Genomic DNA, 25,297 nt, shown 5'->3' on the forward strand with positions numbered 1-25,297 from the left:
TTCTGCAAGTAATTTAGTTTGTTGTCAAGTCCCAGCATCATTGTTTTCTCATTTTCTTCAACACAAAATCTACACTTGTGTGGTTTTACGCAATTTTGTGATATTTTCAAAGGAATAAGTGCTTGAAACAACACAAAATAAACCAGTTTGTCAGTATTTCTGTAGTTAATCACATGCTAATGGAGTAATGATGGAAATGTTTGTGAGTGTTATGATTACAAAATCCTCCACTTTCTGGAAGTTGTATATTTGGACACGCAGTGCCTTTCAAATTATGCAAACTCAAGAACGAGAGATTAAAGCAAGGCCTGCAGCTGGACGATGCTCCATTTGGTGGCCGCGTACATGTCGCACCATGTCATTATGGTGATGACATGATGGGACAGCTCATCTCTAATAGTCACTTGGTGAAGTCAATCCATGCCACCACCAGACCACACAAGGCAGCCTCATACGACATCCAGACTGACAGACAATACCACCCACTAACAGCTTGCACATCCAAGTACAGAGCCATGAGACCCTGCCAATAATTCCTCATGCTGCTATACATAATTCAGAAATGCAGAATCAGGGCAGATTTTTTAATTATGCTTCCAGATCTAGATGAATATTTTTGTAAGTAGTTAGTAGCAGTTGAGATGTGAGCCTCAAGGCGAGGCCAAGTCAGCGTTCTTCCAAACATGCTGTAATTGAAAATAGACTTGTTGGATCCTTCAAAAGCTGCTCTTGGCTGTTTTTATCTTTATTATTTATTTTTATGATTTTGGGTCTGTTATGTACATACTTAAATCCTCAGGTCGGATTTGTGTTTCTGATGGCATACAATATCGATTTTTCAAGAGTTGTATGATCCTAAAATCTGATATATGTAAGGTATCAGTTAACTGTTTAAGATTTAGTTTTAACTAAATTAACTGTTTTAATCTATACACAGGGTTAACTGACCTTTTCTTGGGCTGTGGCTGATCATGAGTCTAATGGTGACTGGACGGTCATTTCTTTGATTTGAATACATTTAGACCTAAAAAAAAAACATCTGTTGCACCAGACCACCATGTGACTGATCTGACTGGCACTGTCTTCAGCAAATGTTGCTTTGTGATTTATATATTTACCACAACAGTCATCACTATTAAAAAAAAATAAAGGATAGACTGAGAACTTCCTGAAATAATCCTGCTGACATGGCGGAATTTATTTCGGAAGAATGTGGGTTTGGAAATTTGCTTTAAGTTAAAAAAAAAGTTGTCCTATATATAAATTATCTGTGAATAATCTTTGTGTTTTTACTCTACCTTATCTGATTTTACACATCCTTAAAATGGTAGTGATTGACTGTAATGGTGAGAGTCAGGCTTAGGCCCATCAAAGGATTTTTTTCTTTTGCAGCTTGGAGAGGAGTTCACTTTCACCTCTACAGTTTGCACATACTCTATCACTGCTTTGTTTTTTATATTTCTCTCTCTCTCTCTCTCTCTCTCTCTCTCTCTCTCTCTCTCTCTCTCTCTCTCTCTCTCTCTCTATCTATCTGTCTTTCGGATGTCCTGTGCACCAAAGTAAACTGACGGCCTGAACATTTGCCTTCGCTGCTTGCCAGCAGGCAGATCTATGTCACGAACCAAATCTCAACCAAATCATGAACTAAATCGTAGCAGCTGTTTTACATTGATTTCAGCTGTGTCAGCCCAAAAAGTATTGACTGCATCCACATTCAATAGACTGTAAAATATGCAGGATTAATAACTTAGAAAGCCTGGAAGGGTTCATTGCCTGAATTGGACCAAGAAAGGTACCAGTACCCTAATTCAGTGCAAACCTACCCCTAACCCTAATCACAACATACCCTCACCCTAATCCTTTTGCTTTTTTTAAAATCAATTTTCAGCGCTGTTTTCTCAACTTTAAGCTAGATTTACTTTCCCTGCCTCTGACTGTCATTTTTTTCTAGAACGAAGGCAACAAACACTTGCCAATTAGAGGCAGGGTAGGTCGGATATTGGCAGAATGCCAGTCAGAAAAAAAAAATCAGGCGTTTGACTAGTGTTTAGTGGTGCAAAAGGGGACAAAAAATAAGAAGTGCCAGTACTCAGTACCAGCCCATTTCAGGCACTGGAGGGTTATTACCTTCGTAATTAGGCATGGGACAGTGGAGACACTGCTAGGGAGTTAGCTGTGCCCCAAATATACCTATACAGTAATTTATATACAGCTGTTCAGTTTGTGGCAGGGATTCATATTTTTATAATACTATCTAGCCATTATGCCCACTTCTTCTTTTTAAGTTACTCTCCAGAGTCTGTTTTGGTTGGTTGAGAAAAGATATTCAAACAGGCATAGTTCTGCTATCCCTAGTGAGTCCACTAGAGGGTAGCACTAGATTTAACAGGAGAGACCAGCTGGGGTTACTATGGGCCAGTGGCGCCATTCAAGTTCAAACAATGAATGTAAATAGAGTCATTTTGAACCAAGTCTGTTGACGAGTTTAGGAAAAGTTTTTAAAAAAATTCTGACAGTGTCACAGGAAGTGTGGAGTAAAGCACATAATGATAAAAAAAAAAAAAATCCTTATAAAATCATAAAACAATGTTATTTGGATTATCATGTAATGAAGTGCATGTTGATTTTTTTCTGTTAGAATTTGAGGAATAACAGGTTTGACTGAGTGTCCTTCATTGGTGTATGGCACCAGCCGTCTGCAGTGGTGCAGCAGAGAGGAAACCAAGTATCTACATTAGCAGTTTCCTTCAGGGAGGCATGAGACACACAGCAGTCATCAGGCAATCTGTGATTAAGAGGGAAAATCCAGAGTTGAGAATTCACAATGCCATTCCTTGTGACTTAGTGTTTACTGGTGTGAGTGAGACGAGTGTGTGTGAGTGTGTGTGTGTGTGTGTGTGTGTGGTGTGCGTCCACATGTGCAGTAAAGGGTCCGTCCCAAACTTCAACGATCGTGTGTCGATCCCCCGCCTGCGTGTGTCCACGCGTCGGCCTTGAGCTGTTCTGCTGCTTCAAACATACCTGACATTTTTGTGAGCTTTGAGTGGTGGGGAGTGGGGGCAGGGAGGTGTTTTTAGCGTTGTGGGGAGACCAGTTTAGCAAGCATTTTCACTTCTGTTTTACTACAAGGTGGCACACAAGTCTAACCACCTCCTAAAAATGTACTACACCACACCTGACTGCCATATGTGCTGATGCATCTCGGTTATTCATCAGGGCCGCATGCTGTTTAGTCACCCACAATTACAACAATTACAAATATTTAACCATGGTACAGTGTTTGCTGCAGATGAAAGATGCCCTGCACAACGGTCTAGTAACTGCATGGGGATTTTTTGTGTCATAACCCAGAGAGGTACTAGATAAGGTGTTATATCTCTACAATCGAATTTCCTCAAGATTCACTTTATAAAACATCAGTACAGCTGCTCCTCAATGGTAAAAGAGATCTGTATAAAAATGGAAACAGAGACAGAGGTGAGGGGGTAAAGACACAGAAGGACAGTGAGACATATAGAAAGACAGAAGGAGGGAGGATGATGAGAACAGCAGCAGCCCCTTTGATGTGGGCCTCAGCAGGGCCCTGTGTGTCTACGACGAGGCAGGTCTGCTGAGGGAAGGGGATTTCCAGCACTGCTTGGTCTCCTGTCTCACCCCCTTAGCCTTTGCTTCTTCCGTGGGCTACAGCTTAAAAACACAGACAGCCCGTTTACACCGAGACAAAGACTCTAAGGCCAACTGGAATGACAGGCATTGGCATTATAGTGATAACACACTGTTTTATTACCACATCCCTTTGGGGGTAAAGTTGAGTAGAATATGTCAGATGGTAGTTTGTGGGTTGCTTTGCTGTGGAGCATTAAGTTCTTTTTCTTTAGGATTGCATGCTACATGATGATAGTGTGGTGATTTTCTGAATATACTCATACCTCTCATTAAAACATCAGTAAAATAATCCTAAATAATCATCCAATCCCTTGATATCCCCTCAAACACACACAGGCACATGCATTCTATGTGCATGATCATAATCTCTGTTACATTACTGCTAAAGCTCTTCTGCATATGTTCTCACACTCGCAGCTCACACTCCGCTCACTCTGTCTGTCTGCACACAGTGCCCTTTACACACCCAAACACACATGCACACGCCCAAATGCAGAAACTTGCACTTGACTGTCAAAAGACACGCACACACACACTGGGTTGTGGAAAGTCCCTGGCACTAGCTGCCTCCTATCTCTGCTGCAAGTTTGCTAGTACAGGTGGCTGCTACAGTGACAACAATGCCAAGACAATATGGCCTGTGAACCTACGCCACCTATACTGCAGCAGCTGCTGATTGATTGACCTGCTGTTTGTTAGAAAAAAAAGGGGAAATTAAATGCAGATGAAAAAGGGGGCTTTCAGGCCTTGAAATTAACCCCAGCCACAGCTAATTCTGGCAAGCTCAAGTTCACATACGCACTTTGCAACTTTTTCCAACATGTATTCAATCACTCTCCCCTTACACTGCAAAACACACACTGTGTTTTTAAATGCACAGGAAGATTTTTGTCCATGTCTCGCATAGTTTTGGCCAACAAGACCCTCACTGTAGTTAAGAATGTTTTGAGCTCCTGATGTTTCTTTTGCTCTGGCAGATGCAAATTAGTCTCTCGATGCCAGGCTGTAACTGCCCTTGAAATTCTCTGCAGCCTGTCTCTGTATACATTTTCTGTTTTTGCTGTTTTCTGTCAAACACTTTATACTTTTAATTGAGTATTCACTTTTGGTGTTATTTTTTAGCCCTTCTTGTCTTTATGCTATTCTATCGCTCTTTGTCCTCACTGTGTGGGACAGCAGAAAATCTGTGGGCCTGACTCAGTTTATTAAACCTGTTTTTAAACTGAGTCAGGCCCACAGCTGGGGATGGTTTTCCTGCTAGAAAATAGAATGAAATGAAAATTAAATCTCTGTGCACATTGTATATGGACAGTGAAAACCTGAAGAAAAACATGTCCACAAGGTCAGTGTACTGTATGAGTCAGTTCAGTTCTTTCTTCAAAAGAGGCACCTGACGGTATCTCACCCTTATCAGTGTTTTCTCTGATTTTCAAAAACATTCTGACTCAAGCTCCCGTCAACCATCGACTAGTGGAGTCAGCGAGCCCTTGATCACTACCTTTCTTCTCATCTGGACATGAGTCACGACTGATGGATGCAGGCAGTTTGTGAAAAGTCCCTGTGAGGAACTGACCTGATTTATTTTGATATACATACTCTATATCAATAACAGACTGATAATGACCTCAAGTTATGTTGTTTAATGGACATATTTGGTTTTGTTGTTTGCATTTTGCAAACAGAATTCTGGCCAACTTTCAGTTTAGGCTTGTGTGTGAACTGTTTTGAAAACGTTTTAACTTCTTATGTGTTTAGGCAAATAAGAAAAACTGTAATTTCACACTTTTTATGTACTTCTATCAGTCAAATGGAAAGAGAATGAATTTAAATGAGGGGTCGGTCCAGGAGGGTAGCCATGCAAAATGACCACAAAGAGATTAAAAATGACAATAAAGAGACACAACACAACACCAAAGACACATAAAACAACTATGAGTTGCAAAATGACCAAAGAGAGATGAAAAGGAATCACAAAGAGACACAAAACGACGAAAAAGACACATAATACAGCTACAAAATGCAAAAGTATGTAAAATGACCATAAACACACGTCGTTTCCACTTGGAACAAGTAGCAGCGGGTCTGATTAATTTGGCCTTTTGACATTGTTTGAGAAAGTTTGACTGGTGTTTTGTTTTGCAGGGTGGAGGCCCGCTCCCTTTTTTCAGAATGGCTTATGTAACTGTTGGTCAGAGCAAAACGGTAGTGAAACATCCTCTGCAGAGTAATGTGCCTGTATGGGTGGAGTGTTGAGCTGCAAAGGACACTGAGGTCCAGATGTATACTTTAGGTACTTTCCTCTGTAAAGAGCAGTCCCCCAGTGTCTGTCACTCATGTTCTCACATCTGATATACAATGAACGGCGTGAACAGGGGTTTGAAACAAGGAAGCAGTAAATATGTCAGCCCCCTTCTGAGTCATTGAGAAATAGTCCAGCTTGTGGCAGTCTGTGACAGAAATAACAGAATAGGTACTGTAGTTTTTGAGACAGTCGTGGTTTAATCATTCACAGAAAACAAGAACATAGAAAAGTAGTTCTGATAATAGACAGACTTCTGCTTTACAGTTGCCCTCATTTGATGGTCGTGACACCATATTTACGGTCATTTGAATTTGCTTTGGGGCGGGGCCTGTTTCAATTGTTGTAGGCAAATCTGTTCATTTTTGACTAAACTTAAATGTGAATGAAAAAGAATGGCACAAACTATGTAAAGCACAGTGGCCCTAAGCAAATTAGTTGTGTCAGAGCAACGTACTCTCTCTCCCTTTTATGGCATCATACAGCACTCAAGTGAAACTCGTGCTGCTAGCAAACAGTCACCAATTTGCACGTCCAGCAGACATGGAGCAACATTAGCATTCATTTAGAGTCGTGATTCGGGTCAACTGACAAATTCCAGCCCTTTTAACTCTGCTTTTGGTTTGATGGTTAATATCTGTCTCTTTAGCCTGTAAGTGATCAACTATGTTCAACAGCTGGTCGCAAACCTTGCCTGTTCGCTGTTTGGTGCCATGCAGGTAGTGTGCAATGGGTTTGCTGAAAACGGCTGCCTGTTGTGACTGGAAATGATGCAGCTGAGAGTGACGAGATTAAACCAAGACAGTAAAGTTGTAGGCTCCAAAACCAAAGCAATGAACTAAAAGATGTGAAAACACTCCAGAGAGCAGAAGGAAACTGCAAAGTTGGGTCATAATTCTCTGTTGTTTGCGTTACTATAAGCAGCCCCTTTCAACATGTTTTAATACAAGATTAGAGCAGCTTTAAACTCAACAACAGACATAATGTTAATACCAGGAGCAAAAAAGGGCATAATAAATATTATATATATAATATGCATTATCTATGAGCCTCTGGAGTGAGTGCAGAAGGCACAGCACAATCACTCATTGTGAAACTCATTCATTTCTATTGTTAGACAGTTAGACTAATCTTGAAAGGAGAACATGAGCTCAGGTATTTAAGATGCTGTCTGGTACTTACATAAAGTTACAAAACACAGTTCTGTTTAAAAGACTGCATGTGTTTCAAATAGCATTTCTATTAAACACAGTGTTGTGCAGTAATGCATTACAATATTACAGTATTAATATTATTTTTCCCATTAATGAGCAATGTAACTAATAATACATTTAAAAAATGCTATTTTGAAGCCCTTACCTGCGCTGCACACAAATGTGCACATGCAAAGTCTGAATTTTGGAGAGAAAGGACGCAATTACCAAGTTTGTGGAGTGTAGCAGTAAAGTAATTACTTTTGGCAGGGAGTAATAGGTAAAGTATTATTACTTTTGAAAAGAGTAATGAATAATAAATTAATTTTTTTGAGTAAACATGACCTTTCTTCACTCTTATTCACTGACTATGACAACACTGGGCCTCCAAAAAGGAGTATCAGAGGCAAATGTCAAGCAAATGTGAAGTGTGTGAGTCTTCAGGGAGCGGTAATGTCACATGACAGCCCGTGTCAAAGGGACAATGGACATCACCAGCATAAACACACAACATGATTTCAAAGGATAATGCAGGTCCTGACAAGTTACTTGATGCTTTTGATGCTTAACATCCCAAACTGTTGCCGTCACTGGAGGAAGGAGAGAATGTGAAGAACGCCATGTCCCAGAGGAGGAGGTCACGCATCAGGGTGCATCTCGGCGTAAATCAGTGTCAGTCAGAACATCTTGTTCCAAGTCCTGAAACCCTAATACAAGGAAAACTCCCAACATCCTGGAGGAGAGGAAACTCCCCGCTTTTGTTGTGCTCTGGCTTACCCACGCAGCAGCCAAACAATAGATATTTTTAGCCCAATGTTAAATTTAACCCACTTACCAGCCCTGTTAAAATGAAATTGCTATTTACATTTTTGGAGGCCTATTTTGGCAAGCAGAAGCCTGTCTCCTGCTCACTGTTTTGATAAAGCACTTGTGGCTGAAATCTTTGCATCTTTTTCTTTGTCATAGTGGAAGACGTTGTGTGGTGAGGTGCACTGAAAGCCCACGATACCAAATACAGCCTCATAGCTAAGTGCTTGTTATGGCTGTGCCTCATACGCAGTACTGTATATTTACAGAAAGACTTGGCTCTTTTATCTTCCCTTTAAATTTCCTTCAACACAAAGGATCCCACGCCTTCTGGAGTCGCTACCAGACCAGCCTGTTTGTCTGTCTGTGGGGGAAAAGAGTTCATGACACACACAGAGGGGGATATGAGAGGAAGAACAGAGGGAGGCAGTCAACCAACTCATTGTCCCGAGTTGAGGAATCAGCAGGACAAAATATATGGAGACACGCAGTGAGAGAGGAATTCCCCCAGAAGTTCAAACGGTTGCAGATGTGCGCCTGGCCGACTGCTACTGCACACATCTGGGCCAGAAAGCTTCCCCGCACGCCTCCCCTTCCATCCTTTGGGCCTTCCATGTCTCGTCTTCATAACACTGCCCCCTGCTCTACCCTGGAGAAGCAATTAGGTAGAACACATGGCCGGTGTAAACTACTACTCACCAGGCAGCCAGTTCGCCAGCTGCGGCGGATCCACAGCGGAGCGTGTATCATGGGAGGCCTGAAAAGACCATTATCTTGGCGGCTGGGAGGAGAGATTTGGCGGAGGGAAAGTTTGGGGGATTTCAGAAGGGAGTGATGTGGCCTCAAAGTAACAGTGCTACTGGAGGTCAGCAGTAGTCCGCCATCTCTGCAAAACTGCACCTTTAACATAGAGCACTGCAGGGTTCGCACATTGTCAAAGCTTCATTTTCATTTCTTGAAACCACTTCTCCAAATAAAATGGCTTTCTACCATACATGCATACATACTTACATTTTACTTTGAAATGCATAAAGCCTCTTCCGTGAGACTAACTCCAAATTAAATTAAAAGAAGTTTATCAAAGAGGTGTGAATGAGTAAGCGTGCATGTCTGTTGTTAAATCTGTACAGCATGTCCTCTTGAACTGGGAATATTCCCAGCTACTATGAATGATTTCATAATTGATCTGAAATATCTGTCTGACACACACTAGAGGCATCTTCAGCACTTCTCACCTGGCACACACTCGTTGTTTACCTCTTCAAAAGGAGAGTCAGTCAGACTTGTTTATGCTCACTCAGAGACAACAGGCGCTCCACCTAGGCCACATGCATACACCCGCTGTGTACGCATGCGCAAACACACACTAGTGGGAAATTCCCAGCAAAAATTCCACTCTAGCAGTCCTCTGTGAGCACATTCCTGCGTTCTTCATAACATCTCGCTGCTGAAATGAAAGTCGAATTTACAGTTGTGGGGCAGTTTTGAAGATCCAGCGTACCCTCAAGCTAGCAATAAATCTTCATAGAGTGTGGATATTGCATGTAAGCTTATATCCCTGCTAGATTTCCTGGATGCAGCTCACTCTGGGAATGTGGGGGAGCATGAAAGAACAGGCAGAGTAGAAGGGAGAAGCAGGAACAAGACACCAAAGGACTGAAGAGAAAAGTCATTCTTTAGGTGCTAAAATTGTCAACACAGTTAGATATTTCCCATTCATTAATTGGATTCCATCTCTAAATAGAGTCTGTGTTTTACCTGAGTGCAAAATAGCATGGTGACTAACCATCAGTCATATCAGTTGTTCAATTTTTGGGAAAGGTTTTCTCATTCCAAATTCCCCTAGCATTCCCTGAAGTGACTTCACGGCTGAATATGGTTATTTATTTTTGCGAATCCCGTTTGACTATCTAACATAACCAAATAAGATCGATGAGAGCATGTTTTCCATTTGTGGACAATGTGGACACTCAATTAATGAAAGCATAAGTGTGTTAAAGGGGGAATTTTTATAGGCGTACAGTAGTGTGCAGAAAATGAGTCATGCTTTTTGGTGACTTGGATCAGTCTCGATCCACAGCGCGCCACAAGCGTGTCTATCAAGCTGCGGTCTCGCTCCCACTATTTAGTAATACAACAGTTTTATTGTTCTTGTTGGTCTTTCACATATTGGTTGGATGTATCTCTTTCATCATCATGTATGTAATGGTCCAAATCACAGTTGGTTTGGCCACTGCTGCATGGTACAGTTGGCATTGCTGCAATGCAGCAGGGAGTTTCCTCTCTTCTTAAGCCATCAGAAGATTACTGACTCCACTCTGTTATTACTGTGGCCACCAGGAAATACTGGCCTCCAAAATTACTCTATAGATGTGTTTTCCAGGTTTTGTGTCTGCCATCCCCCCCTATACCTGGAAAATCTCTTTAGTTCCCAATGGTAGGATATTACTTTAATTTGTCTAGAAAGAAGTGCCACATTGATGTAGATACTGTCTTAATGCTGTTTTATCATTTTTAAAAATTAGTCTTTTAAAGGAAAACCTAGCCAAGTTAGCTTAGCACAACAACTAGAAATGGGGAAAGCTATCCTAGCTTTGTCCAAAGGTAACAACTTTCACTAACTTTTCCTGCAGGATGTAATATCACATATACATTTGTTTACAGGAACAGGCTAGGTGCTAACATTGGCTAACTTCAAACAATATACAGTCTCTCATCAGATGGAAAGTTGCGGAAACGCATTTATAAACCTGTTTGTGTTCTTATAGCACTAAGCAACAATTGAGTAATATCACTTGCAATATGTAGCGACCAGCTGGTGAACACAGTGGAGCATTTAGCAGCTAAAGAGCCTGATATTACCCACAAGAGACCAGAGCAAAAAGGAGAGTGGATATTCCTGCGCTGACCAACAACACATCTGCAGCTTTTGGATGTGTAATAGGGAATACTGTTTTCTAACATGTTAACCGTAACCAACTCCACATGTTCCACTGAACCCAAGTGGCCAGAGAATCAGTTAATACTTGAATTTAAAAGATCAACTTTTGTTAAATCTGCAGGATTACTGAAAAACTTAAAGTGAACTAACTGGAACTAACTATTGGGATGTGTGCAGCCGTATCCATTGGTGTAGCTTTTTGTTTTCTGGTTGGAGCTCGACAAAGCGAAAGATGGCTACAAAGCCTGAGGGCAAGGGGTAACGTTGCACTTGCTGTCAACGCGTGAGTAAAACCCTGCATGTCTGGTTTGCACGCTGCTATCAAATGATGGGCATTAAAGGTACACATAATGAGATAGCTCAGAAAGGAGGCATAATTGACTGCAGAGGATGATACAGTGAGCGGGCTGTGAGGCACCGCTGACAAAGCTCACCAGTAGAACCTGATAGTTAAGGCCTGTCTGAATACGCCTGTTGGTGAGTACTAAGAGTCACTCTGCAGGGTTCTTAGCCTCAAAAGACAGAGAGACTAAGAAAAAGAAGAAGAGGTTTTGGGTTTCCTGCTGCCCTGTGGCACAGCGGAGTGAGACATGTTTACTTCCTCAAGCGGGTGACTTACTCATGAGAATGTGTAAGTTCAAGTTGTTTTTGTAGTTTGAAGCCCCCATTTTGTTTCAAGCCAATGACACTATCCATGTAACAGCAAAGCTTTGTGGTTATATTTAAGAAAAAGAGGAAGTATTTTGGAGTAAGCTGGCCCAAACAGGCTATTGATCTCACCCACAACTCTGACAACTGTGGGTTTCTTTGCATATTTATAACTCTGTATTACATTACAGGCTGCGTGCAGACAGGGAACGCATCTAATTTAAATTATATCTGTGGATATCATTTGTGTTGTGTCTAAGCCGGGTATATCATGTACAGGTTATTTAAGGCTTTTTCGTGTGACATTTATAGTAGGATATGTGGGTTAAAACCACGGATATCCCCCCCACCCCTTCCATTCTGGCTCTATTGTTACCGCAGACACCTGTTCTTATATGGTTCACTCCGAAAGACCAACCAATGGGTCCCTAGTCAGCTCTACATTCACACTGCACGCCTTAGCACTCATTCTGATTAATTGCTCAGATCTGATTAAATTAAATTGAGGCCCATGTCAGATTCCACTGTGAACAGGGCCCGGCCCTGGAGTGACCCTTGTGACAAATGTCAGTCTATAGTGATGTTAAAGCCACGGGAATTCTGATATGATTCTTCAGACTGAGGTCATACTGCAAAAATCAGACCTGTATCTTATTTGGACCACATATGAAAGTAGATTCTGAGTGAATCAGAATTGAAAAAGATCAGATTCTATGTGATTTGTGCTGTTAACACATGCAGAACGTCATGCAGATCTGAGTCACATATGAGCAAGAAAAAATACGATTTTGGTATTTTTGGCCTACAGTCTGAACGCAGCCTTGTTCATAAAGTCAGTTCATATACTGGAAAAAGGAAAGATGACAACATAGGAGAGGTGAGATTGGTTCAAAAAGAGGACACTGCCTAACTTTACTGTAAAGTTCTGATTACCATCACGATAACCTTACACCTGGGACTATAATGATTGAATACACTGTGAACCTTTGGCTGGATTATTTAACTGATTCAACATCTCTGGACTGCTTGAGAAACCAAATGTGCATGTGATAAACCATACAACTTTCCACACAACTCTACGCCTGTCTCTGACAAAAAGCAGAGCAGGCACATGTCGGAGCATACAGTGTAATTGCACAATCACGATGACTTCTACGGGCAGGCTACTTGTATTCAACCCTTGCCTTTTGGCCTTGGTTTAAATAAACTGTAAAGTCAATACACCACATGCTAAATCGTCCAGCTGAAACTCATCTAAATCAAACACTGCGGTATCTACATTTTAACCGACTGTATAAGCATTATAATTCATCAACCACTTTACATAAACACTTCTAAAGTTACTTCACCTTGTGGAAGAAGCACACGCTGGGACCTGTCACGTTTCCCACAACACCAATGTTGCCAATGGTCATCATGGACTTTAAATGATTTCTCACCAGCAGAAAATAAAACTGGGGTAGACCCACTGGTTTAGATAAATGGCTCCAGTATTTCAACTTTACACTAGGTTACATACAATATAAACAATATCAGTGTGAAATAGGGACACTGGCAATTTTATATATGAAGGTTAGTTTATTTGCAACAAGGACTTCTACTTACTCTGTGAAAACAGTTGTGTAATGTCGTATGTGACTCTGGAGTTTAAAAAAAAAAAAAGACATCATCATCATCATGAGATCATTTTTTAACATAAAACCTGTGTTACAAACTGCAGCTGTATTGTTTGAAAGAAGTGGGCAATTGGGAACTTATGGGAAATGTGTGAATTCTTTGTTTTTGGAGTTTACTACTAGGGACTAAAAATCTGAATACCTCAGCTAGTGCTGCACCAATTTTGACTGTTCTTGTTTAAATCTGCCTCTCAGAAGTCCCCTTCATGGAACACCCCCTTAAAATATTAAATCTGTATATTCTACTATCAGCTTTACCCCTGATTCAACACTCAACAGCCCCGTTTACCGTTTACACAAATAATGTGTGGATACATTATTTGGAGACATTTGTTCTACATACCTTTGCATTTACAATTGCTATAAATAAGTGTTCTCATTATCTTGTTTCCGCGTGCATTCTGTTCAGATGTCAATATGCAAATTAGTTTGGTGGGGCTGGCAGACTTGTCAATAATGGGTCATAAATGATGCCTGTTAATGCCATGAACAGGCATCATTTATTTTTAAACCATATTTTGTAGCTACTCGTACTACTTGTAGTTTTTTGACGGACAGCTTGAGCTAGCAGGAAGTGGTGGAGTTAGGTGACCTTTAAACTTGCAGACCTTTTTTTTTCTTGTGGTCACACTATAAAGATTGCATTTACAACTTGGTTTGATCCTTTCATAATGTGAGCCAGACCACCTACAGATGTTGTCTGGACAACCCGATCGCATTCTAAACACACTGCATGTATTTGCACCTTGCATTAACATGTGCTTTTCCTTATCACAATGTTAATGCAGGTAAGTAAATGGGACAACAATGCCCACTGCCGACTGAGGTATGAAGGAGGGTGGTTATATATTTATTTTATTTTTATTTTCTTATTTCCTCTAAAATACATTTCAGTGTCATTCATAAGCTCTGACCTTGTATTTGCATTCTTTCCGCATCTGCTGTGAGTGAAATTGCAGCCGTTGTGCAAGAGCTGAGATGTGTTTTCCTTTCTGTTAGAAGTAAACTACAGTAAGTTTTGTTTGATGTTGTCTCCGTAGGTCTTACCACATCCAATATTTAGCTGGAAGATGATCACAGCAGTGCTGAAGGGAATTTGGTCATAAAACCAAAGATATTACCCTAATAGTACATGAGTGGGGATTTGGTCAAGATATGCCAAAAATACAGGCCAACAGCAAAATTCACTGGCAGGTAGTTCAGTAAATAAAAAGTGTATTAAAGAAGACTTGACTTATCTGGCATCTGACCAACTCATTGAAGCCTGAGGTACAAAGGAGCTGGAGTAACACATTTTCTAATGGAAAACAATACTAGGCTGTGTTTTCCAGTTTGTGTGTCAATATTCAGTTTCAAACAGGTGAAGTGAGGTGAGTTTTCTCAGAGACTCAAACGGCAGTAATTTAGGACATTAGATCAGGAGATCAGGGCTTGTTAATATAAACCAGGTGTGATTTTATTTTAAAAGGCCTGGCATCTGCTCTGTGCTGCTTATCTACCCTCTCTGTGTTGAGTTGGAGATGTGTAAAGTAGTACTTAAACTAAACTAGCTTAGTTTTAAACCCCAGTGCCACTTTACCACCCTAAATTTGGGTGTGTTCTGCTGTCTCACTGTTATGTAACCGATCCTCAATGACAAGATTCTGTTTGCTCTTAATATATATATATACATACTGGGATTTCCATTTTTTAGGTCTCACACCTTAGGCATATTCTCAAGCATTTAGTGCACCGCCAATAATTGCAACTCACCTTGAGGCTACTGTGTAACCATTGGAGTGTTTGCAACATGACAAACCACCAGATAATTTACAAGGAACAAGATGCAAATTCTAAGGAAGATGTTTGCAATAAAAGGAAGCCAGCACGGCATTGTTATCACACACACGCTCAGTAGATCACTTTAGCATCACTCTGCATTTTAGATAAGGTGTTCCTAGAAGCTGCCTGCAGTATTCAGGTTCTTAGAAATTGTGTGCTGTAAAATTTGATGATTTTCTTTTTTATTTGTAAGATAAATTAGGTTGTATGGATTTCATGCTTTTTTAGCGTAAAATAAATGTATGTAGTGGTTCTCGGTACAAGGTTTGTACCGAGAACTGCGTAAAAAAAGAATGCTTTCAGAGAAACATTTTGGGGAATTTTTTTAAATACTTGTATAAAATGTCCCCATTTACACAAAGAAACGCTGTTTAAAATGTTTTATACAAAATGAGTCCAAACTACAAATGTTTCATTTGACGTTATGAGGGTTTTCTCAGAAAGGCTTCATCATCTAATGTTTCCCTTATTGCCTAACATCTAAACTTCTGTGCTTGGAAAACATTAGCCAGAATGTGGCTTTGCAACGTGAAAAAAGTATTTTCATAGATGGTGGAGATCCCCCTGCGCTCCAGAGTTCAGTCCCACGCCTCGTCTCTTAGATCCGGGGGTGGGGGTCTTTCTGGTTTCAAATGTGAATACAGTGTGCAAATGCAGCGCCATTACTGTGCGCTGAATGAGCTTTTGCTTTTGTAGAGTAAGAACAGTAGCAGGGGAAAGAGAGAGAGATAGAGCAGAGGTGGGGAAGAGGACAGGAAAGTGGGAGAAAAGTGCGAAGTATCAGGTCAGAGGGGCGCTGGCGGGGGGGGGGTGCTGTCTAGGTTGTATATCACCTCTCAAAGGATGCTTTAGCATTTTATTGCTTTGCCTTCATTTTTATCAAAGTTTTATTTAACCCTAATTAAACCGCAAGAATGTGTTTGATAGATTACAATTTTTTAAATCAACATAATCTAAAGTACTCAACAGTGACTGTAGGATGTGTTCATTTTGAGTTAGTGTTTATGTTTCTGCAGCCCTGTTTAGTAAGAAGGAATACTTGTGGTTGTGCAGGAGCAGACAAACATTTTGCAATACTGGATTTTGCATTATTTAGATGATTCATTTTATATGGTGTGTGATCGGTTCATATATCAGAAATGTGGTTCAGTGGTTAAACAGAAATACTCCCATGTATGTCATCTATGGTTATGTGACAAACTACATTGATAATACCATGGCAACCGAGGACCAAAGGGACTTTCTGCCATAAAACCATATCTGAACATTTTATAAGATGATACCTGGCATGGCAGACCTGAGATTCAACTTGTGCTTATCCTGGATCACTGATACCACAATGAGTAGCCGTATGAGTCATTATCTAAAAGTCTCACTACCTTATAAAGAGGAAGCTTATACATCCTCTATTCAGCTGCATTAGATACCTGCAGATGGAGGGAAAATCCCTGATGACACACGCACAGTTTTATTTTAGTTTTTCAGGAACAAGGAAATTGGAATTGAGTGATTTTGTTCTACAAAAAATGCTCTATTGTAAAGATGGCATCATTTTCACTTGGCTTGTTATGTGATAGGGAAAAGTAAACCTGTCATATCATAAAATAATCTGTTTTTAGCTTCTCTGTGTAGCTTGTTGGCGTCTAAAACAGGAAAAGAGAAGCTGCTCCGTTTACACACTCTTAGAAATTTAATAGGTACTGTATTACTAAATGTTAAAGTAGGGAGCCAGCGTTTACACTAACAAGACTACATACAGTTAATATACAGTGTTAACATAACCCCCTTTACTTAAATAGTGATCAAGATGGTACATTCATTTATGTGTCAATTTATATGTAACAGCACATAATACTCAGTGGTGGGTTTGTACTGAATTGCATTATTTTGTGAAGTTTTCCTGAAAAGAAATAGCATGAACAATGTAGCGTGCTTTCCAATACAACACTGACTCATCAGCTTCCTGACACATCTGAAAGACAAAAGTTAAATATCATAAGATTCACATTGGTAGCACAGGTCTTTTTCACAGCACAAATTTTGACTTGACTTTGTCATAGCAGGAAGGAAGCACAGGTGGAAAGAATGACGTTGACAATGGCACCTTTCCACGTAAGTGTTCCAGTAAGCCGGCATGTACAGGGCCCTTTTTCATGGTACTGTTCATGCTGGCTAACTGTCACACTCTCATGAGCTTACTGAGACGCTTGAACACAACAGAGCCATGAGAAATGTTAACAGTAACAACTGTTCTATGACAGGCCAGAATGTCTGCCTATATCTTAGACTGAATCCCAGTTCAATACTAAATATTAACTGTAAACAATATCCACTATATATTCATAGTACTGTTCAACTGTTTGTATACAGAATGTCAACATAATTATCTGTTTCATAATAACAGGAAATGATCCCTCATTGTTTTGCTTCACACAGGCTGCACTGCAGTATGTGTAAAGAAAAACATCATAATTGCAAAGTTCGTCCCTCTCTTCTGATGAATATTCCCTTTACCACAAACTGGACCTGCACATTTTGATGAAGGTGACTTTACTAATGCTTGGGGTCAAGTAGACCCCTTAGAGGTATAACTAATTTAATTTAACCAATAGAAACCATTTTAAACCTGTAATGAGCAAACTGTTAAAGAAAAAAGCTTCTCAAAAAGGTTTCTTGAAAAACAGTATGTAAATATCATCAGCAAAATGTACATATCAAGAGTTAGTGTTATTATTACATAGCCTATTATAATATTGGATTATTATTCTTATTCTTATTACTAATGCATTCAAGTGTAAATAGAATTGTTATATTGAAGTTGGTCAATGTTTAGCCAACTTGAACTACTTTATTTGGATGGTTAAGCTTACAGTATTCAGTATAATTTATGATCATGTATTTTAAATGTAAAATATCAGCCTGCAAACAGGTCATATCTATAGCTGTGGATGAACTGCAGCCAGTGGAGGTAAACAGTGGCCTATGTTTGCTTGTGGAGGTATAAAGCTGCATACAGTACAGTAACGTTACTTAAGTACATTTTATTTACCTTTTTACCACGCAGGTGTTCTCTGAAGACACGGAGCGTTAGTTTTATATCACCATGGAAACGGAGCAGGCCTCTCACACCGGATGAAGTTCCGATTCCCTCAGTTCAACTTCCGGGTGGAAATATTGTGCATGAAGTAAAATCTGCTTGCAAATTCATTTGGACGAACTTCTGGGCCAACTTAAGCTTCTGAGATGTCCCGAGGCTCGAGTGCAGGGTTTGATCGACACATCACCATCTTCTCTCCTGAAGGAAGACTCTATCAAGTCGGTCAGTGTGTGGATCTGTTCGGACGAAAGCCGGCTCGTAGGCTTAGGCTTGTTTGCTAGCTAGCTAAATGCTCTGTCATGGTTCGCTTAGCTTGGCGTCTAGCTGATAAATAACAGCCCGCCGAAACGAAAGTATTATAATATAAAGCCATGAAAGCCGTACCCGTGGTGTTCCAGTCGTCATTTTACGTCTGTTTTACTGCTTCTTCAATTAAACAAAACAGCGCGAGTCAAACTGGTTAGCTGGCTAGCATGCTAGTTAGCATGGTTAGCATTACAAGCAAGCAAGCTGATTCATTGCTGAAAGTGTCAACTTGTTATTGACTCAAATGTTACGGTTGTGGGAAGCTGGTGTTGTGTTTCTTTTTGTGAAACTATCTTAACCATGATAAAATGTTGTGGCAGTGACAGAAATTGAATGTATTTTGATAATACGGCGAATGTTGTTTGGACTTAAAGGGAAAATCCACCCTACAATATAAACCACATGCATTGTGTCCATAGTTTGCAGTTGAGTTTGAACTCGTGGTATTGATCCAGTCTCCTCTTAAGCTGTATTGGACACAGACCTTTTGTTGATGTCTTCTGATAAACGACAGTAAGGAGACAAATCCTGAAATTGTTCCACAAGCAGTAACAAAACAAAACAAATCTTTATAGCTGCATTGTAATACAGAGGGCATTCCCCGATCAGCATCACTCATTCACATACAGCATCTCAATCCAAACTTCTGTGAGCCCACAGAACCAGTTAATGATTGGATGTCAGTCGACCAATCAGATAACACGTGATCAGCTGTTTGCTTGTGTTCCTGCTGAGGTAGACAGCTGTGTTTGTACATATGGGCTCTACTGTTCTAAATCACTGGATGCTGTGCATGTTTGTTTGTTTTACTGTTCCCTAACCTGCATTGTTGTTGTCAGATGAAGATGTACTCTTTAAAGACACCCTCTTCTCTTGCTTGTTTGCAGAATATGCTTTCAAGGCCATAAACCAAGGTGGACTAACATCAGTAGCAGTCAGAGGGAAAGACTGCGCAGTTGTTGTAACACAGAAAAAAGTACCGGTGAGTTCACATGTTGACATCAGGTCTTTGTTTTCATTCCAGTGTGAGCATTGAAAACTCTGTGGTGAATACAGGCTGCATCCTCCTGCACTGATAACACTTGGTTTTCCCCCCCTGTATGTGACAGCATACATATTGACAGTTAAATGTGTTCACTGTCCACTGTTTACATGTGGAATTGGATTTGTGGCAGCTCTGTAGGGTTCAGTCATTTGTTAGTGAGTGAATGTACATCCCGTGTCCATATTCAGTTAGTCTAAGAAAAAAATCAATACAATGTCCCTCAGTTTCTCTCCAAAAGTCAAGTCAAAGTCAGCTTTAATGTCAATTCTTCACATGCACCAGACATACAAGGAATCGAGAGGACGTTTCTCATTCACCCACGGTGAAACACATTAAGTGCACAGGCACAACAGATAAAACATTTCCTAATACTAAAACTTAAACATTCAATTTCACAACAGACAATAAAATATACACTAGAGAATCTTAATTTACTGGGGTCATGCATCACATTTTAGATGTATATTAGAGGTTAATCAGGTCAATTGTTTAGTAAGTTTGAAAAATGTTGAAATATTGACAGATGTGCATCATGTTATAGAGCTCAGGGACGTGTTTTAGATTGTTTACATTGTCTAACCAAGACTGTTGTTTTTAAATTCATAAAGTTAATTTAATACTGGATACTGTTGATTATTATACTCTTGATTATTTTGTCAAATGTACCTTTGAATGCATCCAGAGGGGGTGGTGGGATGTGTCTCCTGTATGCATGTAATGTTTTTATGCATTGTAGGGTATTCTGAGGGATGTCACGAGAACCAATACTTCGGTACCAAGTCGATGCCAAAATTTTGATTTTCTGTTTTTCTACAGTAGCAATGGTAGCAAAGGTACTGAGGATGCTTTTCTTCCAGACCTGAGAGTGCAGCATATACGCCTAGAAATATTCTAGTAAGAAGAAGGAGAACATGTAGACAACGGTTACAGGTGCAGCTGTACAGATGTTTTACTTGTGAAACTTTTGTGCACAGCGCTCCGTCATCTACTCTCTCCTCTGTGTGTGTTTGTGTGTGTGCAGGAGCTCAGCCCTGCCTGCAGTGAAACACCGCTGCAGGCGGGGCTAAACTCCTGGTCAGAGGCGGCACAGAGAGCGGTGGAGCCACACACTCACCACACCACTGCAAGTGCAACAAAAGCCCTGCGAGCAAAAAGCAAATAAGTCTTATTTATTAATGTTCTCCACACAAAAGATAACCGGCGAGGAGAATGAACATTCAGCAGAATACAGTTCATTCAGGTAACTCAAATAAAGGCTGCACGGAAGAAGCACTCTAAAGGACACTTTTAAAGGGAGAGAGAAATTCCCTCTAGAAAGCTACAAGACCAAAAATAATTGAGGGTTGAGGGTATTTTGTTTATTATTTATTTAGTATAAAAATATATCATATATTCAATCTCAATATTAAATGGGGATTGGGGCAAAAACTTGATTAGGACATTTTTAAAGTGGTATCGAATTGGTATCGACAATTATGGAATTACATTGGTATTGGTATCGACGACAAAATTTCTGATATCGTGACATCCCTATTCTGATCCCATATATACCCCAAAAAACTTATTAAGTTGAAGTGTGAAGTAAATCTTTTGGATGCAGTAACGGTTTCCGAAGATGAGGCCACTGTCCCTTGTACCACATTCATTTATTTTCTATCAAACTATTATTCCCTTTCTTCTTTGAAACAGGACAAGCTCCTGGATTCCGCGACAGTGACCCACCTTTTCAGAATAACAGATAATATTGGATGCGTAATGTCTGGGATGACGGGTAAGAAAAAGTGTCAAGAGTTAATGCATACTGTTAGCACTGCTTATTATTAGTACTGTCTTTTAAATTGTTTTGTATTTTCAATATAAAAGATCGTAAAATCGGATTGAAAAGAGGAAAGTAAGTGTATACAAAAACCTGCTTGAAAATTGGATTTTGAAAAATAATGTTCAGCACAAGCACTGCAATAAGTGCAATCAGTTTCTTTTTTAACTTTTTTTTTCGTAGGTTGCCTTTTTAGCAGCATGTTTTTATTTTCTTCCAGTTTTTCTCATCACTTCCTATTACTCAAAGCATTTTTTCAGCGTTGCTCGTTGTAAACTTTCCACCATTCTAAGCTTTGGTGGTAGTTTGCTCCTGGAAATGCAGTAATTGTTCAATATATGGGAACAAACTTGGTGAAAACTAAAATACCTCTTTTTAAAAATACCTCTTTTAAAAATCCCAAGTATTTACAGTTCAATTGAAAGTGGTGATTCACATTTGTCATCTCTGTTCTCCTCAGTCACTGCGTTTACTTAAGTTGATGGTTCCTCTTTCCTAAAAGTCTTATTTTTGCCATGAGAGCAGCTTTCTGTGGATATCATTTAAACACTGCTCTAGAGATTTAAAGTTCCAATATGACTGTGTGACCGTTAAATGGGTGCTTTGAACACATCAGTCACTTTTCCCCCCTTCTTACTCTGATCCCTTGCAGCTGACAGCAGGTCCCAAGTTCAGCGAGCTCGCTATGAGGCCGCCAACTGGCAGTACAAGTACGGTTATGAGATTCCAGTTGACATGCTGTGTAAGAGAATTGCTGACATCTCGCAAGTCTACACGCAGAACGCTGAGATGCGACCACTGGGCTGCTGTAAGTATATTAAGCTGCAGTCGGTTAAGGGTCGTGACGGTTAAGTTGTGGGTTGGGTGTGAACTGAAGTCAAATGTCGCCATCAGAGTCCTCACTGATGCCCGTTGCCTGCAGGTATGATCGTCATTGGCGTAGACGATGAGTTTGGACCCCAGGTGTACAAATGCGACCCAGCAGGATACTACTGTGGCTTCAAGGCAACCGCAGCTGGAGTGAAGCAGACAGAAGCCACCAGCTTCCTGGAGAAGAAAGTGAAAAAGAAACTGGACTGGACCTTTGAACAAACTATTGAGGTACAAAAAAAAAAACTCAGGTTGATAAGGGCGGAAGACGAATGTGAAAGTGACCTCACAGGTGGTTTCCAGCTGTGTGGCTTCTAATTTTATAACCTTTTTTTTTTTATGTCAAGTACATTTATTATTAGAAGATATAATAGAAATGTCATAAACACAATCTTATCTCCCCTTTTTTTCTCTCCCTCAGACAGCAATCTCCTGTCTGTCAACTGTTCTCTCCATCGACTTTAAACCCTCTGAGCTCGAGGTGGGCGTTGTCACAAAGCAGGACCCCAAGTTCAGGTAAAAGGCTGGCAATGCATGGTGGTCTGGTATATACCACTTCTGTTGAAATGACCCCTGTAGCATGAGAATAGCAGTTCACCAAAATTATTTTGTTTATTTCGTTACTCTAATTCAGCACGATGTATGTCTAAGTGTAGTATTTTAGTAAACAAATTAGGCCCAAATTATCCCCCATTCTCACTTTATTGTGTTAGAGTTGAGGTAGCAACTTACTGTTATTTTGATTAATGATTAATCCGCCACCTTCTTCCTGAATTAATTGATTTGTTGTCTCTATAAAATGTCCATAAAACAATCCAGCTACTATCATATATGGCAAAGAAAAGCATCAAATACTCAAATTTGAGAAGCTAAAAGCAGCTATGGCTTGGCATTTTTGCTTAAAAGATAACCTTAAAGTATCCCTAATTTCCTGCTGAACACTGATGAACCCCAGCTCTAGTCCGGGTTCAGGTTCTGGTTCAGGTTCAGGTTCAGGTTCAGAATCATGATCCAGCTCCCTGTCTTCTCCCTCCAGGATTCTGACAGAGACTGAAGTGGACACCCACCTGATGGCCCTGGCAGAGAGGGACTGAGCGAGCAGAGACGCGTCACCTGTTGGATTAAGTTAGAGCATGATGGGATATGCAGTTCCCAGAAGGAGACTGGTGTTATCTTTGTTTGCTGTACATTTACCCCACTGTTTCATTCAATAATTAAAACAAGTTTTTGAGTAAAATAACCATTGTCTTTATACCTTTTTATTGTGAAGACTTTATGCACACAGAGAAGTTTGCAATTTTCAAAAACATATTTAAATATGTATATAAATATATGTATATTCTGATCATGTTACCAGAAGCCTGGGTTTCATAAGGCTGTGTTTTTAATCTGTCAGTTGAATTTAGCAGCAGGGGAAAATGTTTATGGGAACATGAGCAATGCAGAGCTCTACCTCTGAGCTTCCTGTTGTGGCTCTGAATGCACTAAAATCACATGACATACCGAAGTGCTGTGGAGAGGTTATTTTACTACACAGTGATGTAGACCTGATTGACCTGATTTTTCTCCTCATCTTGGAGCATGTAGCATGTCAGAAATAGATTTACTTAACTCACCGGATATACCATACAAAACGAGTAGTTTCTCTTCGCGAAGGGAAAATTTGTTTCCCCCTGAATACTTCAGCATGACAAAGCTGACATATGGCCTCATATAGTGTGTGTGTGTGTGTGTGTGTCTCTCTCAAGGTGGAGAAACATTGACTAAGAATTCTAGTCAGTGTCCAGCCCAGCATTCAACATTGGTTTTGTCATCAGTGTATGATCAGAAATGATGATGTGCTGTCATTCTCAGTCGCTTTAGACCACTTCCCATCAGTTTCATCACATCACCTCTCGTCCCAACTTATCTGTTTCTTTTTGCTGCCATTTACAGAAACAGAAATCCAGCTACAATGTCATGGGTTTTCATCTCAAAGGCAGTGATAATCTTTAGGAATCTCTGCTTAGATTAATGCTTAAAGCCTCTGTCTCTTATTTAATTTCCATTATCCTTGAGAAGTAACAACCTGGTCCTTGGAAAATCCCCCACAGTCCTGCTCAGGTCTGTAACCTTGTTAATGTTTACAGCCCTGAGGACGATTACAGGCTGGATGCACTATACACTGCCATTAAACCTAATCAGGGACAGCTTCTGAGTAGCAGTTTCAGGTAATTCCTTTCTGAAAATTTCCAGACTGCCGTGCACAGATCAGCTGATCAATGGGTGAATTACAGTGAAAGTACATGTACTCAGTACAAATTTGGGTTACGTTACTTGAGTCTTTTCTTTTTGGGATACTGTTTTTTAACTTCTACTCCACTACATGTATCTGATAGCTTTAGTTACTAGTTACTTTCTGCAAACAAATCATACAAAGAGCTTGTAAAATCTGTTTCGTTTTAAATTAAGGCACCCAATAGTATATGGAAGTACAGCTGAAACAATTTATCAATTGACAGAAAATGACAATTTTTATACATTTTTAGTGAAAAAACATTTAATGGTTCTAGCAAATGTGAAGATTTGCTTCTTTTCATTAAAATGTTTTGAGTGTACTTTGAATCATTTTGAGGTTTGAACTGTTGGTTGGACAAAACAAGCACTGTGAACGTGTCACTGGGTAACTGATTAACTTTCTTAATATTTTCGGATAATTTTTTTTAATATTTTTTGAATTTTTACAACCCAAACATTAAAACAGTAAGAAATGAATGAAGAAATAAATTTTTTCCATTAATAGAGAAAATAATCCTATACAAAATAGTTCAAACTTCACTCCAACCAACTACAGCAGTTAAATGCTACTTTTACATTATTGTACGAGTAATAATCTTATGATATAATATATAATAGTAATAGGGGACATGTTTTTATGTATTCAGAACTTTTACTTTAAGTTATTTTTTCTTTCTTTTACTTAATAATGTCAATGCAGAACTTAAGTAATTTAAGGATCTGAATACTTCCTCCACCGCTGCAGCTGACAGGGGAATATTGTACTTCCCACTGTTGTTAAGTTTCCTGGTCATGACAGGACTGATCTAACTCTCTCTGGCACGTTCCCATTTTG

General features: G+C 39.9%; 1 protein-coding gene and 1 long non-coding RNA gene across 2 annotated transcripts; one reads left to right on the forward strand and one right to left on the reverse strand.

Moving 5' to 3' along the window:
- Positions 1-16,718: 16,718 nt before the first annotated feature.
- Positions 16,719-18,194, reverse strand: LOC127368314 (uncharacterized). The gene is made up of 2 exons (XR_007885612.1): positions 18,101-18,194; positions 16,719-17,023 (listed from the first exon to the last, which is right to left on the reverse strand). It is a non-coding gene; the product is annotated as an uncharacterized LOC127368314 (long non-coding RNA).
- On the forward strand, positions 18,191-23,425 carry LOC127368311 (proteasome subunit alpha type-6). The gene is made up of 7 exons (XM_051408944.1): positions 18,191-18,370; positions 19,342-19,436; positions 21,189-21,270; positions 21,968-22,123; positions 22,238-22,416; positions 22,607-22,701; positions 23,222-23,425. Exons 1-7 carry the CDS (start codon positions 18,295-18,297, stop codon positions 23,277-23,279), a joined length of 741 nt encoding a protein of 246 aa, XP_051264904.1. The 5' UTR covers positions 18,191-18,294; the 3' UTR covers positions 23,280-23,425.
- The last annotated feature ends 1,872 nt before the right edge of the window (positions 23,426-25,297 follow it).

Source organism: Dicentrarchus labrax, unplaced genomic scaffold, assembly GCF_905237075.1.
Source record: "Dicentrarchus labrax unplaced genomic scaffold, dlabrax2021, whole genome shotgun sequence".
Lineage (NCBI taxonomy): Eukaryota > Metazoa > Chordata > Actinopteri > Moronidae > Dicentrarchus > Dicentrarchus labrax.